The sequence below is a fragment of the Somniosus microcephalus genome, chromosome 2 (genome assembly GCF_052327205.1).
Source record: "Somniosus microcephalus isolate GS21.2 chromosome 2, FLI_Smic_1.0, whole genome shotgun sequence".
NCBI lineage: Eukaryota > Metazoa > Chordata > Chondrichthyes > Squaliformes > Somniosidae > Somniosus > Somniosus microcephalus.
In genome coordinates, this window is record NC_140988.1 from 390,132,937 (window position 1) to 390,147,449 (window position 14,513).

The 14,513-nt window shown below is 55.3% G+C and overlaps 1 protein-coding gene across 1 annotated transcript in view; it reads right to left on the reverse strand.

The window, feature by feature from the left end:
• Window positions 1–1,973: 1,973 nt before the first annotated feature.
• Window positions 1,974–14,513, reverse strand: part of LOC147123870 (putative carboxypeptidase X1) — a 152,721-nt gene continuing 140,181 nt past the window's right edge. The window contains exons 12-14 of the mRNA XM_085976444.1: window positions 5,316–5,455; window positions 5,100–5,199; window positions 1,974–4,419 (exon numbers count right to left, since the gene is read on the reverse strand). Of these exons, the coding sequence (XP_085832570.1) occupies window positions 4,190–4,419; window positions 5,100–5,199; window positions 5,316–5,455 (470 nt within the window). The 3' untranslated portion in view covers window positions 1,974–4,189. The remainder of the gene's footprint in view (window positions 4,420–5,099; window positions 5,200–5,315; window positions 5,456–14,513) is intronic.

A 14,513-nucleotide genomic window follows, 5' to 3' on the forward strand; every position in this document is an offset into this window, starting at 1 on the left:
CGAAAAAGCGGCCGGCCACACCTCCACCTTTAAGCGCCCCACTAAGGCTGCAGTAAGGCCCTGGTCTCCGGATGTAAGTAGTGGCCGCCACGGAGGAGGCGGCGGCAACTGAATATGGGATTCGGGCCGGCATCGGGGCGGAACCGGGGCACTGCGCACACCGATGACGTCATTGGTGCCGGCGCAGCGCTACTGGCTACCGCCGCCATTACCGCAGCGCTGAATATCAGCGCGAACTCCTCTATTGGCGCAAAAGCCCACTTTGGGCGAAAACTGGGCGCAAAGCCAACCGAATTTCTAGGCCATAATATCATAGTCCCAAGTATCTACCTGTGCCCTCAGCCCATCTGCCTTGTTCGCTATACTCCTTGCATTGAAGTTTATACCATTTAGTACAGGCAAACCTCCTTGTTGATACTATCTCGCCCTTGATTCCTCTGTCCTTCCAATTTACTTTCTACGTTTTTGTTTTCCAATTCCAGTTTTTCTTCCCTCCCCATTGACTCTATGCTTAGGTTCCCATCCCCCGCCAAGCTAGTTTAAACTCTCCCCAACAGCGCTCGCAAACCCTCCCGCGAGGATATTGGTCCCGTTCCCATTGAGGTGCAACCCGCCTGGCTTGTTGAGGTCCCACCTCCCCCAGAAACGGTTCCAATTCCTCAGGAATCTAAAGCCCTCCCTCCTACACCATCTCTCCAGCCACGCATTCATCTGCTCTATCTTCCTATTTCTGTACTCACTAGCACGTGGCACTGGTAGTAATCCGGAGATTACTACCTTTGCGGTCCTGCTTTTTAACCTTTTTCCTAGCTCCCTAAACACTGCCTGCAGGACCTCATCCCTCTTTCTACCTATGTCGTTGGTACCGTTATGGACCACGACCTCTGGCTGTTCACCCTCCCCTGTCAGGGTATCCTGCAGCCGTTCAGTGACATCCTTGACCCTGGAACCAGGGAGGCAACATACCAACCTGGAGTCACGTCTGCAGCTGCGGAAACGCCTGTCTGCTCCCCTATTGAATCCCCTGTCACTATTGCTCTCCCTCTCCTCTTCCCCCCCGCGTGCAGCTGAACCTTCCATGGCGCTGTGGACTTGGCTCTGGCTGCACTCCCCAGAGGAACCATCGCCCTCACTAGTACTCAGTACCAAATACTGGTTGGTGAGCAAGATGGGCTCAGGGGACTCCTGCACTACCTGCCTGGTCCTCCTCTCTGAAGGTCACCCATTCCCTCTCTGCCTGTATAAATCTGTGTTGACTCGGCCCAAACCTATTATTATTTTCTAAATGTCCTGTTACCACGTCCTTAATAATAGATTCTAGCATTTTCCCTACTACTGATGTCAGGCTAACTGGTCTGCAGTTCCCCGTTTTCTCTCTCCCTCCTTTCTTAAATAGCGGGGTTACATTTGCTATCCTCCAATCTGCAGGAACCGTTCCAGAATCTGTGGAATTTTGGAAAATGACAACCAATGCGTCCACTATCTCTATAGCCACAAGCTCGAGGGGCTGAATGGCCTCCTCCGATTCCTGTCCAACAGGCTCGAGGGACTGAATGGCCTCCTCCTGTTCCAGTGTAACAGGCTTGAGGGGCTGAATGGCCTCCTGTATTCTGGTGTAACATACTCGAGGGGCTGAATGGCCTCCTCCTGTTCCTGTGTAACAGGCTTGAGGGGCTGAATGGCCTCCTGTGTTCTGGTGTAACATACTCGAGGGGCTGAATGGCCTCCTCCTGTTCCTGTGTAACAGGCTCAAGGGGCTGAATGGCCTCCTCCTGTTCCTGTGTAACAAGCTTGAGGAGCTGAATGGACTCCTCCTGTTCCCATGTAACAGGCTCGAGGGCCTGAATGGACTCCTCCTGTTCCTGTGCAACAGACTCAAGGGGCTGAATGGCCTCCTCCTGTTGCATTGGCCGCACTGAGGACCAGTGTGAATGGTTCCCCAGTCCTGCAGTAACAGTGAGAGACACAAACAGTTAAATGCCAGCACCATTTAATCTCATCATCGTATGTAATATTTTGATGAACAAATATATGAAAAGATAGTCAGAAATAAGCGGATATAGAGGAGATTCTGAGTTGCTGACTGCTCCCTGCAGGGACCGCCTGCCTGAACCCACAGTATTCTACACAGTGACTGTGCTGCCCTCTGTAACTGTGTGTGTGCTGGGCACTGGTAGCAAGCGATACAGGGGCTGTCGGAGCGTGGAGGTATCAGGGTGCCTGACACTGACCCTCGGGGTGAAGCCCTTCTTCGCAGTCAGCTCAATAACCCCACCCCGCACTGACACAGACACTGCTCAAACCACTTACTCATTCACATTTTTAACATCCGCCATTTCCTTCAGCCATGATTTGATGCTTTACTTTGTACCGGGACAGATACCCAGCAGATTGGGACTTCAAGGATCCATGGAACATTCCGCAGGGTTACAGGATGCGGTCTTTACAGAGACAGGGACCGCCGGCACACAATACAATACACTAGCACTCCGGATTAGACTGGGTGGGATATTAAAGGGTGTGGGGAGTGAGGGGGAGAGTGGGATTGGTGGGTGGGATATTAAAGGGTGCGGGGAGTGAGGGGGAGAGTGGGATTAGACTGGACGGGATATTAAAGGGTGCGGGGAGTGAGGGGGAGAGTGGGATTAGACTGGGCGGGATATTAAAGGGTGTGGGGAATGAGGGGGAGAGTGGGATTAGGCTGGGTGGGATATTAAAGGGTACAGAGAGTGAGGGGAGAGTGGGATTAGACTGGGTGGGATATTAAAGGGTGTGGGGAGTGAGGGGGAGAGTGGGATTAGACTGGGTGGGATATTAAAGGGTGCGGGGAGAGTGGGATTAGACTGGGTGGGATATTAAAGGGTGTGGGGAGTGAGGGGGAGAGTGGGATTAGACTGGGCGGGATATTAAAGGGTGCGGGGAGTGAGGGGGAGAGTGGGATTAGACTGGGCGGGATATTAAAGGGTGTGGGGAGTGAGGGGGAAAGTTAGATTAGCCTGGCTGGGATATTAAAGGGTGTGGGGAGTGAGGGGGAGAGTTGGATTAGACTGGGTGGGATATTAAAGAGTACGGGGAGTGAGGGGAGAGTAGGATTAGACTGGGTGCGATATTAAAGGGTGCAGGGAGTGAGGGGGAGAGTGGCGAAAATATATTTATAAACTCAGGGATATACCTGTTTATACACTGTATGAATGGAACCGCGTTTATGTGTTCAACCATAAATGTATTTTGATGCTTTGGCAACATAAGATGTACCTTATCATGCCAATAAAGCGATTTGTATTGTATTATTGTATTGGGATTAGACTGGGTGCGATATTAAAGGGTGCGGGGAGAGTGGGATTAGACTGGGTGGGATTTTAAAGGGTGCGCGGAGCGAGGGGGAGACAGGAAATAGACTGGGTGGGATATTAAAGGGTTCAGGGAGTGAGGGGAGTGTTAGATTAGACTGGGTGGGATATTAAAGGGTGCGGGGAGTGATGGGAGAGTGGGATTAGACTGGGTGGGATATTAAAGGGTGAGGGGAGTGTTAGATTAGACTGGGTGGGATATTAAAGGGTGCGGGGAGTGAGGGGGAGAGTGGGATTAGACTGGGTGGGATATTAAAGGGTGTGGGGAGTGAGGGGGGAGTGGGATTAGACTGGGTGGGATATTAAAGGGTGTGGGGAGTGATATTAGACTGGGTGGGATATTAAAGGGTGTGGGGAGTGAGGGGGGAGTGGGATTAGACTGGGTGGGATATTAAAGGGTGTGGGGAGTGAGGGGGGAGTGGGATTAGACTGGAAGAGCTAATGTACCAGAGGGAGGGGCTTCGATGGGTAATGTACACAGCATTACATTTTATTCAGCATCGTAAGACTCAGTGGCCCAGCATTTAGCTCCATTGTCTGCGGCAGTACACAGGGCATGAGCGGAGCTCAGGACCCCAGCAGCTCCTGGCCAATGGCAGGGCTGGGACTAATGGACCTCAGTTGCTGCCATTGATGGATGTTGGCGGCGATATTTTGACTCACAATCCACAAGACATGGGGCGTGTTGGGACGGGAGCTTCCTGTTCGGGAATGTCGACACTGGCCAGTCAAACTGCCTGCTGGGACTGTCCAGCTTCGCCTCCACAGGCTGCGGGCCAGAGGGAGTTGGTAGAACGTGACGGGTCTTCCTGCGAGCAGCAGTTGGCGGACTCGAGGGCTCAGACTCCTCGTGTCCTCGCAGTCGGTTTACGGATCCGTCGCCTGACACCCCTCTTCAAGGTGCCCTGGGACCTCGAGACTGATCTCCTCGTCAGCACAAAGTCACAAATCGTCGGGAAGTCGTCATAGCGAACAAAGCAAGACTTTGTCGCAGGGAAGAATCCATCACTCTTCGCCGTGACCTCATAGTCCCCTGGGTTCAGCAATCGCCAGTAATCACCATCAATGGCTGGGTGAAAGAGCAGAGGGCAAGAGGTCAATGCCAGGGAGCGTCCATCACTCTGACCCTCACACACATCCAGGGAGCATCCATCATTCTGACCTCTGACCCTCACACACATCCAGGGAGTGTCCATCACTCTGACCTCTGACCCTCACACACATCCATGGAATGTCCATCACTCTGACCCTCACACACATCCAGGGAGCATCCATCATTCTGACCTCTGACCCTCACACACATCCAGGGAGTGTCCATCACTCTGACCTCTGACCCTCACACACATCCATGGAATGTCCATCACTCTGACCCTCACACACATCCAGGGAGCATCCATCATTCTGACCTCTGACCCTCACACACATCCATGGAATGTCCATCACTCTGACCCTCACACACATCCAGGGAGCATCCATCATTCTGACCTCTGACCCTCACACACATCCAGGGAGTGTCCATCACTCTGACCCTCACACACATCCATGGAATGTCCATCACTCTGACCTCTGACCCTCACACACATCCAGGGAGCATCCATCATTCTGACCTCTGACCCTCACACACATCCAGGGAGCATCCATCACTCTGACCTCTGACCCTCACACACATCCAGGGAGTGTCCATCACTCTGACCTCTGACCCTCACACACATCCCAGGGGATTCATTCACCTTGACCCTCAATCCTCACCTGTCCTTATGTCGTGGTTAATCCCATCCACTGCGATGATGGCTCCATCAATCCCGTTGCCTTGGCGATCCCTCACCACGCCCTTTATACCGTGGTGAACCTGCACAGGACGTGTCACAGGAACAGGTGATAGAACAGGTGACAGGAGCACTGAGTGCTGTAGAATTACTGATAGGAGGGTACGGAGCGGAGCTCCCTGTGATCTCACACACTGACCTGTTCCATGTACAGTAGAAGGGACTCCTTGTTATTTTCCCACTCTGCGGGAAGCTCACTCTGGTGCGGGTACTTATCACAACTCAACTCCACCGTGATCTCAAAACAGTTGGTGTGCAGGTAGCTGAAATCATTCATACCTGGAACGCAGGGATTACAGACATATTACGAAGAAAAGGAACTTGTGTTTCTATGGCATCTTTCACAATCTCGGGATGTCCCAGAGCGCTTTACACAGGCTGACCATATTCTCGAAACCCAATCCGGGGACAAACAGGCTGGGAGCACAGCAAAGTAGCCAGGACGGAAAGTGTAGGTTGCAGTGTAGTGAGGCAACATTTTTTAGCAGCCTACATTTTAACAGTTGCACATATACACCACAAATGCAAAACTAATGTGCATATGATTACCACAGATGGGACGTCACACTATTGAAGCGCATTCAGACACCGTTTATAAATAAGACAACAACACTGTTCAGGAACATCAGTTTATCGTACCCACTGTCTATACAGCTTATTCAGGAATTCTTTCTTCATATCACTGCCCATGTCATTTATTTTTCACAGATTTATTAATGATTGTGTTATCTCTGCGTTTAAAGAAAACCGGCATGACGGTTTTGTTGCTTGTGCTAGTGTAATACATGTAGAGATTAACCTCCATCGACCGTCACTAGTCGCTGACAGTTTGCCCATTTTCCTGTCTGTAGTTTGCACACTGAAGACCACAAGGTGCAACCAAGCAGCATCCACCCGTTAGTTCCAAGCTTTCTGTACACTGACTGACCCGCAGCGCTCCCTCGCCACCACCTCTCTCAGCCCTTCCACTGCCTTTGTGCTGTCAGATTGCTCGTCTGACATCCAATCCTGGATAAACCAAAAATTCCTCCAGTTAAACATTGGTAACACCCAAGTCACTGTTTTCAGCTTCACCACAATCTCCGTTGCCTGGGCACCGATTCCTCCTCCGTTGCCTGGACACCGATTCCTCCTCCGTTGCCTGGACACCGATTCCTCCTCCGGTGCCTGGACACCGATTCCTCCTCCGTTGCCTGGACACTATCTCAGGTTGAACGAGATGGTTTGCCACCGCAGCGTTCCTGACCTGAACTTTCAGCTCCATAATCCTCTCCGTCACAAAGACTGTAACATTTCCCATCTCTGCTCCTACTTCAGCCCACCTTCCTTCCTGTAGCTGAGGGCTTTCAGCTTACAGAATTGTCTCCAGGAGGGGGGGGCGCGAACGGACAGCAAATGGCTTTGTGACCAAGTGCGGCGCTGACACAGACCCCTGCCATATTCGGCAGGTGTTTTGCGGCGGCGTTAGAGCATTGCGCCCCGATCTCCTTCGCCCGGAGATCGTGACATCATCGCCATGCGCATCGCCCCGGTAGCGCACTGTACCTGAAATTGACTTCCGCCCCCTGCAGCCGCGCCGATCGGAAACACCGACAGTCGCGGGGGGCGAGCATCAGACGGGCTCATCGATCAGAAACACCGACAGTCGCGGGGGGCGAGCATCGGGCGGGCTCATCGATCGGAAACACCGACAGTCGCGGGGGGCGAGCATCGGGTGGGCTCATCGATCGGAAACACCGACAGTCGCGGGGGGCGAGCATCAGACGGGCTCATCGATCAGAAACACCGACAGTCGCGGGGGGCGAGCATCGGGCGGGCTCATCGATCGGAAACACCGACAGTCGCAGGGGGCGAGCATCGGACGGGCTCATCAATCAGAAACACCGACAGTCGCGGGGGGCGAGCATCGGGTGGGCTCATCAATCAGAAACACCGACAGTCGCGGGGGGCGAGCATCGGGTGGGCTCATCGATCGGAAACACCGACAGTCGCGGGGGGCGAGCATCGGGCGGGCTCATCGATCGGAAACACCGACAGTCGCAGGGGGCGAGCATCGGGCAGGCTAATCGATCGGAAACACCGACAGTCGCGGGGGGCGAGCATCGGGCGGCCGCGCCGGTCGGAAACACCGACAGTCGCGGGGGGGGGGGGGCTCATCGATCGGAAACACTGACAGTCGCGGGGGGGCGAGCATCAGGCAGCCGCGCCGATTGGAAACACCGACAGTCGCGGGGGGCGGGCATCGGGTGGCCGCGCCGATTGGAAACACCGACAGTCGCAGGGGGCGAGCATCGGGTGAGCGGCTGCTTCAGGGTAATGATTAAAGGTGAGGCGGCCGAAGTAAGTAAAAAAAACTTACCTTTCCTATTCCAGGTTCCTGCCCGCGATCGAGCGGCCTGGCACTCAGCTTGAGCGCCGGGCTGATCGCACGGGATCGCAGCTGCCTCGGTGGTCCAGGGAGGTACTTTTAAAATTGCAGAGCCTGCAGCGAGTGCCTGCCAACGTGGCAGCGCTGCACGGCCCAGTGTACAGAGCGGCACGGCCCAGTGTACAGAGCAGCCCAGTGTACAGCGCTGCACGGCCCAGTGTACAGAGCTGCACGGCCCAGTGTACAGTGCTGCACGGCCCAGTGTGCAGTGCTGCACGGCCCAGTGTGCAGTGCTGCACGGCCCAGTGTACAGTGCTGCACGGCCCAGTGTACAGAGCTGCACGGCCCAGTGTACAGAGCTGCACGGCCCAGTGTACAGTGCTGCACGGCCCAGTGTACAGTGCTGCACGGCCCAGTGTACAGAGCTGCACGGCCCAGTGTACAGTGCTGCACGGCCCAGTGTACAGAGCTGCACGGCCCAGTGTACAGAGCTGCACGGCCCAGTGTACAGTGCTGCACGGCCCAGTGTACAGTGCTGCACGGCCCAGTGTACAGAGCTGCACGGCCCAGTGTACAGAGCTTTACTCTTGGGGCGCTAAAACTCAATTTTGCAGTCGCCGGTGCTAAAGTTCACACCAGGCGACGTTAGTGGCCCAAAATGGTCGATACCACATTTTTCCCCCAAAGAAACTACATGTGCTAGAAATTTGGAACAAAGACAAACAACTGAATCAGCAGCTGTGAAAATCAATACACTTTTGGGACCAGAGTTCTTTCGAACTTGGGGTTGAATACAGCACCTCAATTAGTGAGAACACAACAACACCTGGAGAACAAAACAGAAAGGCAGAGTATTTCCTAAATGGTGAAAGATCGGGGAATGCAGATGCTCAAAGGGACCTGGGTGTCCTTGTATACGAGTCCCTGAAAGTGAATGTGCAGGTGCAGCAAGCCATTAGGAAGGCAAATGGTAAACTGGCCTTCATTACAAGAGGATTTGAGTACAGGAGTAAAGAAGTCTTACTCCAATTATATAGGGCCTTGGTGAGACCACACCTGCAGTACTGTGTACAATTTTGGTCTCCTTACCTAAGGAAGGATATACTTGCCATAGAGGGAGTGCAACGAAGGTTCATGAGATTGATTCCTGGGATGGCGGGACTGTCGTATGAGAAGAGATCGAGTAAACTAGGCCTGTATTCTCTTGAATTCAGAAGAATGAGGGGATCTCATTGAAGCATACAAAATTATTACAGGGCTTGATAGGGTGGATGCTGGGAGAATGTTTCCCTTGGCTGGGGAGTCTAGAACCAGGGGCCACAGCCTCAGGGTAAATGGTAGGCCATTCAGGACTGAGATGAGAAGAGATTTCTTCACACAGAGGGTGGTGAATCTTTGGAATTCTCTACCCCAGAGGGCTGTGGAGGCTCAGTCATTGGGTATATTCAAAACAGAAGTCGATAGATGATGCGCTATCAATTACTCATAAAAGACTGAGAGTTAAGAGAGTAACTAAAGGCTTTTATTAACAAAAGAATGAAGGTCTGCCTCGAGTGGTCGACCGGTCCAGAATACAAAGGGCTGGGGAGCAGTCACCTTTATACTAGGACTTGTGGGAGGAGTCAGCCGAGGCATGTCCACAGTGGAATACAAACAGTGGTTTACCACAATAGATTTCTGACTAGTAAGGGCATCAAGGGATATGGCGATAGGGCTGGTGAATGGAGTTGAGGCAGAAGATCAGCCATGATCTCATTGAATGGCGGAGCAGGCTCGAAGGGCTGAATGGCCGACTCCTGCTCCGAGTTCTTACGTTAAGGAGTCGGCAGCAGAGCTGAAACAGAACAGATCCGGCAAATTCCAAAAGCACAGCAAAATCAAGGGGTGACGTCACAGGACTGCAGGTAGGTGATTGGTGGGTGAGTATTAGCGTTTTATTCTCTCTAACTTAACTAGATAAACTAATTACTATAATAACTATAAATAATCATGTGAATAAAGACTTTAACTAAGAGAGTGAGAGAAGCGGCCGGAGATAAAGTAAGCTCGACTTTTCAGACTCTTAGGGGGAAAATTTCAGTTGGTCAGCGCCTCCAGTTAGCGCCTGGTGGGGGCGCAGACGGGGAGCTGATGCAGTAGCGCCGGGGCAAGATGAATCCAGCGCCACACGCCAAGTTCGACCCCCCCCCCCCACGTAGCGTCGTCGCTATGAGTTACCATCAGGGACTTCAGCACCAGGCAGATCGTGACGTCAGTGAGCGCGCAATGATCACTGGGCGCCCGATCTGCAAAATTCATTACTGCCCCCTGCCTTAGTGCCTCGCCCCGACGGCGACAGGGAGAGGTGGTGTGAAGCAGGACGGATGTTCCCGATGGCGGGGGAATCCAGAACCAGGGGTCACAGTCTAAGGATAAGGGGTAAGCCATTTAGGACAGAAATGAGGAGGAATTTCTTCACCCAGAGAGTGGTGAACCTGTGGAATTCTCTACCACAGAAGGCAGTAGAGGCCAATTCATTAAATATATTCAAGAAGGAGTTAAATGTATTTCTTAAGGCTAAAGGGATCAAGGGATATGGGGAGAAGGCAGGGACCGGGTACTGAACTTGGATGATCAGCCATGATCTCATTGAATGGCGGAGCAGGCTCGAGGGGCCGAATGGCCTACTCCTGCTCCTATCTTCTATGTATCTATGTTCCAGATTCCAACCACCCTCTGGGTGAAAAAGTTTTTCCTCAAATCCCCTCTAAACCTCCTGCCCCTTACCTTGAAACTATGCCCCCTGGTTATTGATCCCTCTACTAAGGGGAAAAGTTCCTTTCTATCTACCCTATCTATGCCCCTCATAATTTTGTAAACCTCAATCAGGTCCCCCCTCAGCCTTCTCTGCTCTAAGGAAAACAACCCCAGCCTGTCCAGTCTCTCTTCATAGCTGAAACGCTCCAGCCCAGGTAACATCCTTGTGAATCTCCTCTGCACCCTCTCCAATGCAATCACATCCGTCCTGATCTTCCTGCCCTTGTTTGGTGAACTCGTGCCGGGTACAACTGCACCTGAGGGCTTCACAAGGAGCAAAGGCGACTTGCACAAGTCGCTCGGATTCTGTCCATTTGCGAGAGCTTAAAAGATACTGGTTAAATAAACGTACTTTCTTAAATGTGGCGCGTTGTCTTTGCTCCATTGTTACACAAACACACCACCCACACACCCTCCATCTTTCACCAGATAATCCCGCCTCTGCCCGCACATTATTCGTCTAATTTATTCATGATGTAGATGCAGCTCAATTTCCCCTGCTTTGATTGGTCAGTGCCACCATCAATCAGTCACCCGGGTTTGAGGACATGGTGGGCGGGGCCTCCAGTTGGTCACCGCCAGCCACACCTGCCGGAACGGGACCAGTTTCCAGAACCAGCGACTCTCCATGGGTTTTTAATTCATTCGGGGGGTGTGGGCGTCGCTGGCAAGGCTGACATTTATTGCCCATCCCTTCGCTGCACTTGGTTGATAGATGGTATCACCGAGGGCACTCACTGCGCGGGTGCCTGGGGACTGTTTCACTGAGCGCACTCACTGCGCGGGTGCCTGGGGACTGTATCACTGAGCGCACTCACTGCGCGGGTGCCTGGGGACGGTATCACTGAGGGCACTCACTGCACGGGTGCCTGGGGACTGTTAAACTGAGCGCACTCACTGCGCGGGTGTCTGGGGACTGTATCACCGAGGGCACTCACTGCGCGGGTGGCTGGGGGACTGTATCACCGAGGGCACTCACTGCGCGGGTGCCTGGGGACTGTTAAACTGAGCGCACTCACTGCGCGGGTGTCTGGGGACTGTATCACCAAGGGCACTCACTGCGCGGGTGCCTGGGGGACTGTATCACCGAGGGCACTCACTGCGCGGGTGCCTGGGGACTGTTTCACTGAGCGCACTCACTGCGCGGGTGTCTGGGGGACTGTATCACTGAGGGCACTCACTGCGCGGGTGCCTGGGGACTGTTTCACTGAGGGCACTCACTGCGCGGGTGCCTGGGGACGGTATCACCGAGGGCACCCACTGCGCGGGTGCCTGGGGACGGTATCACCGAGGGCACTCACTGCGCGGGTGCCTGGGGACTGTTTCACTTTGCGCACTCACTGCGCGGGTGCCTGGGGGACTGTATCACTGAGCGCACTCACTGCGCGGGTGCCTGGGGGGACTGTATCACTGAGCGCACTCACTGCGCTGGTGCCTGGGGGACTGTATCACTGAGCGCACTCACTGCGCGGGTGCCTGGGGACTGTATCACTGAGCGCACTCACTGCGCGGGTGCCTGGGGGATGTATCATTGAGAGCACTCACTGCGCGGGTGTCTGGGGGACTGTATCACTGAGGGCACTCACTGCACGGGTGTCTGGGGACTGTATCACTGAGGGCTCTCACTGCATGTGTGCCTGGGGGATGTATCATTGACAGCACTCACTGCGCGGGTGTCTGGGGGACTGTATCACTGAGGGCACTCACTGCACGGGTGTCTGGGGACTATATCACCAAGGACACTCACTGCATGGGTGTCTGGGGACTGTATCACCGAGGGCACTCACTGCGCGGGTGCCTGGGGGACTGTATTACCGAGGACACTCACTGCACGGGTGCCTGGGGACTGTATCACTGAGGCCACTCACTGCGCGGGTTCCTTGGGACTGTATCACTGAGGGCACTCACTGCACGGGTGCCTGGGGACTGTATCACTGAGCGCACTCACTGCACGGGTGTCTGGGGACTGTATCACTGAGCGCACGCACTGCGCGGGTGTCTGGGGGACTGTATTACCGAGGGCACGGACTGCACGGGTGCCTGGGGGACTGTATCACTGAGCGCACTCACTGCACGGGTGCCTGGGGACTGTACCATGAGCGCACTCACTGCGCGGGAGCCTGGGGGTCCGTATCACCGAGGGAACTCACTGCACGGGTGTCTGTATCACTGAGGCACTCACTGTGCGGGTGCCTGGGGGACTGTATCACCGAGGGCACTCACTGCGCGGGTGCCTGGGGACTGTTTCACTGAGCGCACTCACTGCGCGGGTGTCTGGGGGACTGTATCACTGAGGGCACTCACTGCGCGGGTGCCTGGGGACTGTTTCACTGAGCGCACTCACTGCGCGGGTGCCTGGGGACTGTATCAACGAGGGCACTCACTGCGCGGGTGCCTGGGGGACTGTATCACTGAGGGCACTCACTGCGCGGGTGCCTGGGGATGGTATCACCGAGGGCACCCACTGCGCGGGTGCCTGGGGACGGTATCACAGAGGGCACTCACTGCGCGGGTGCCTAGGGGACCGTTTCACTGAGCACACTCACTGCGCGGTGTCTGGGGGACTGTATCACTGAGCGCACTCACTGCGCGGGTGCCTGGGACTGTTTCACTTTGCGCACTCACTGCGCGGGTGCCTGGGGGACTGTATCACTGAGCGCACTCACTGCGCGGGTGCCTGGGGGACTGTATCACTGAGCGCACTCACTGCGCTGGTGCCTGGGGGACTGTATCACTGAGCGCACTCACTGCGCGGGTGCCTGGGGACTGTATCACTGAGCGCACTCACTGCGCGGGTGCCTGGGGATGTATCATTGAGAGCACTCACTGCGCGGGTGTCTGGGGGACTGTATCACTGAGGGCACTCACTGCACGGGTGTCTGGGGACTGTATCACTGAGGGCTCTCACTGCATGTGTGCCTGGGGGATGTATCATTGACAGCACTCACTGCGCGGGTGTCTGGGGGACTGTATCACTGAGGGCACTCACTGCACGGGTGTCTGGGGACTATATCACCAAGGACACTCACTGCATGGGTGTCTGGGGACTGTATCACCGAGGGCACTCACTGCGCGGGTGCCTGGGGGACTGTATTACCGAGGACACTCACTGCACGGGTGCCTGGGGACTGTATCACTGAGGCCACTCACTGCGCGGGTTCCTTGGGACTGTATCACTGAGCGCACTCACTGCACGGGTGTCTGGGGACTGTATCACTGAGGCCACTCACTGCACGGGTGCCTGGGGACTGTATCACTGAGCGCACTCACTGCACGGGTGTCTGGGGACTGTATCACTGAGCGCACGCACTGCGCGGGTGTCTGGGGGACTGTATTACCGAGGCACGGACTGCACGGGTGCCTGGGGGACTGTATCATTGAGCGCACTCACTGCACGGGTGCCTGGGGACTGTACCATGAGCGCACTCACTGCGCGGGAGCCTGGGGGTCCGTAACACCGAGGGAACTCACTGCACGGGTGTCTGTATCACTGAGGGCACTCACATCACGGGTTTCTGGGGGACTGTATCACTGAGGGCACTCACTGCGCGGGTGTCTCGGGAGGTATCACTGAGCGCACTCACTGTGTGGGTGCCTGGGGGACTGAATCACTGAGCGCACACACTGCGTGGGTCCCTGGGGGCTGTATCACTGAGGGCACTCACTTCACGGGTGTCTGGGGACTGTATCACTGAGCGCCAATACATTAAATACTAGCTGGAGTGCCCGGCGGTGCCGAGGGTCTTTGGAGGGCATGTTGTTGTTGGAAGAGAGAGAGAGCGAGCGACTGGGGGGAAGAGAGAGCGCGACTGGGGAGGGGAAGAGAGAGAGCGACTGGGGGGGGGGGAAGAGAGAGAGCGACGGGGGGGGGGGAAGAGAGAGAGCGACTGGGGGGGAAGAGAGAGAGCGACTGGGGGGGAGAGAGCGAGCGACTGGGGGGGGAGAGAGAGAGCGACTGGGGGGGGGGAGAGGAGAGGAGAGCGACTGGGGGGGAAGAGAGAGAGCGACTGGGGGGGGAAGAGAGAGAGCGACTGGGGGGAAGAGAGAGAGCGATGGGGGGGAAGAGAGAGAGCGACTGGGGGGGAAGAGAGAGAGCGACTGGGGGGGGGAAGAGAGAGAGCGACTGGGGGGGGGAGAAGAGAGAGCGCGACTGGGGGGGAAGAGAGAGCGCGA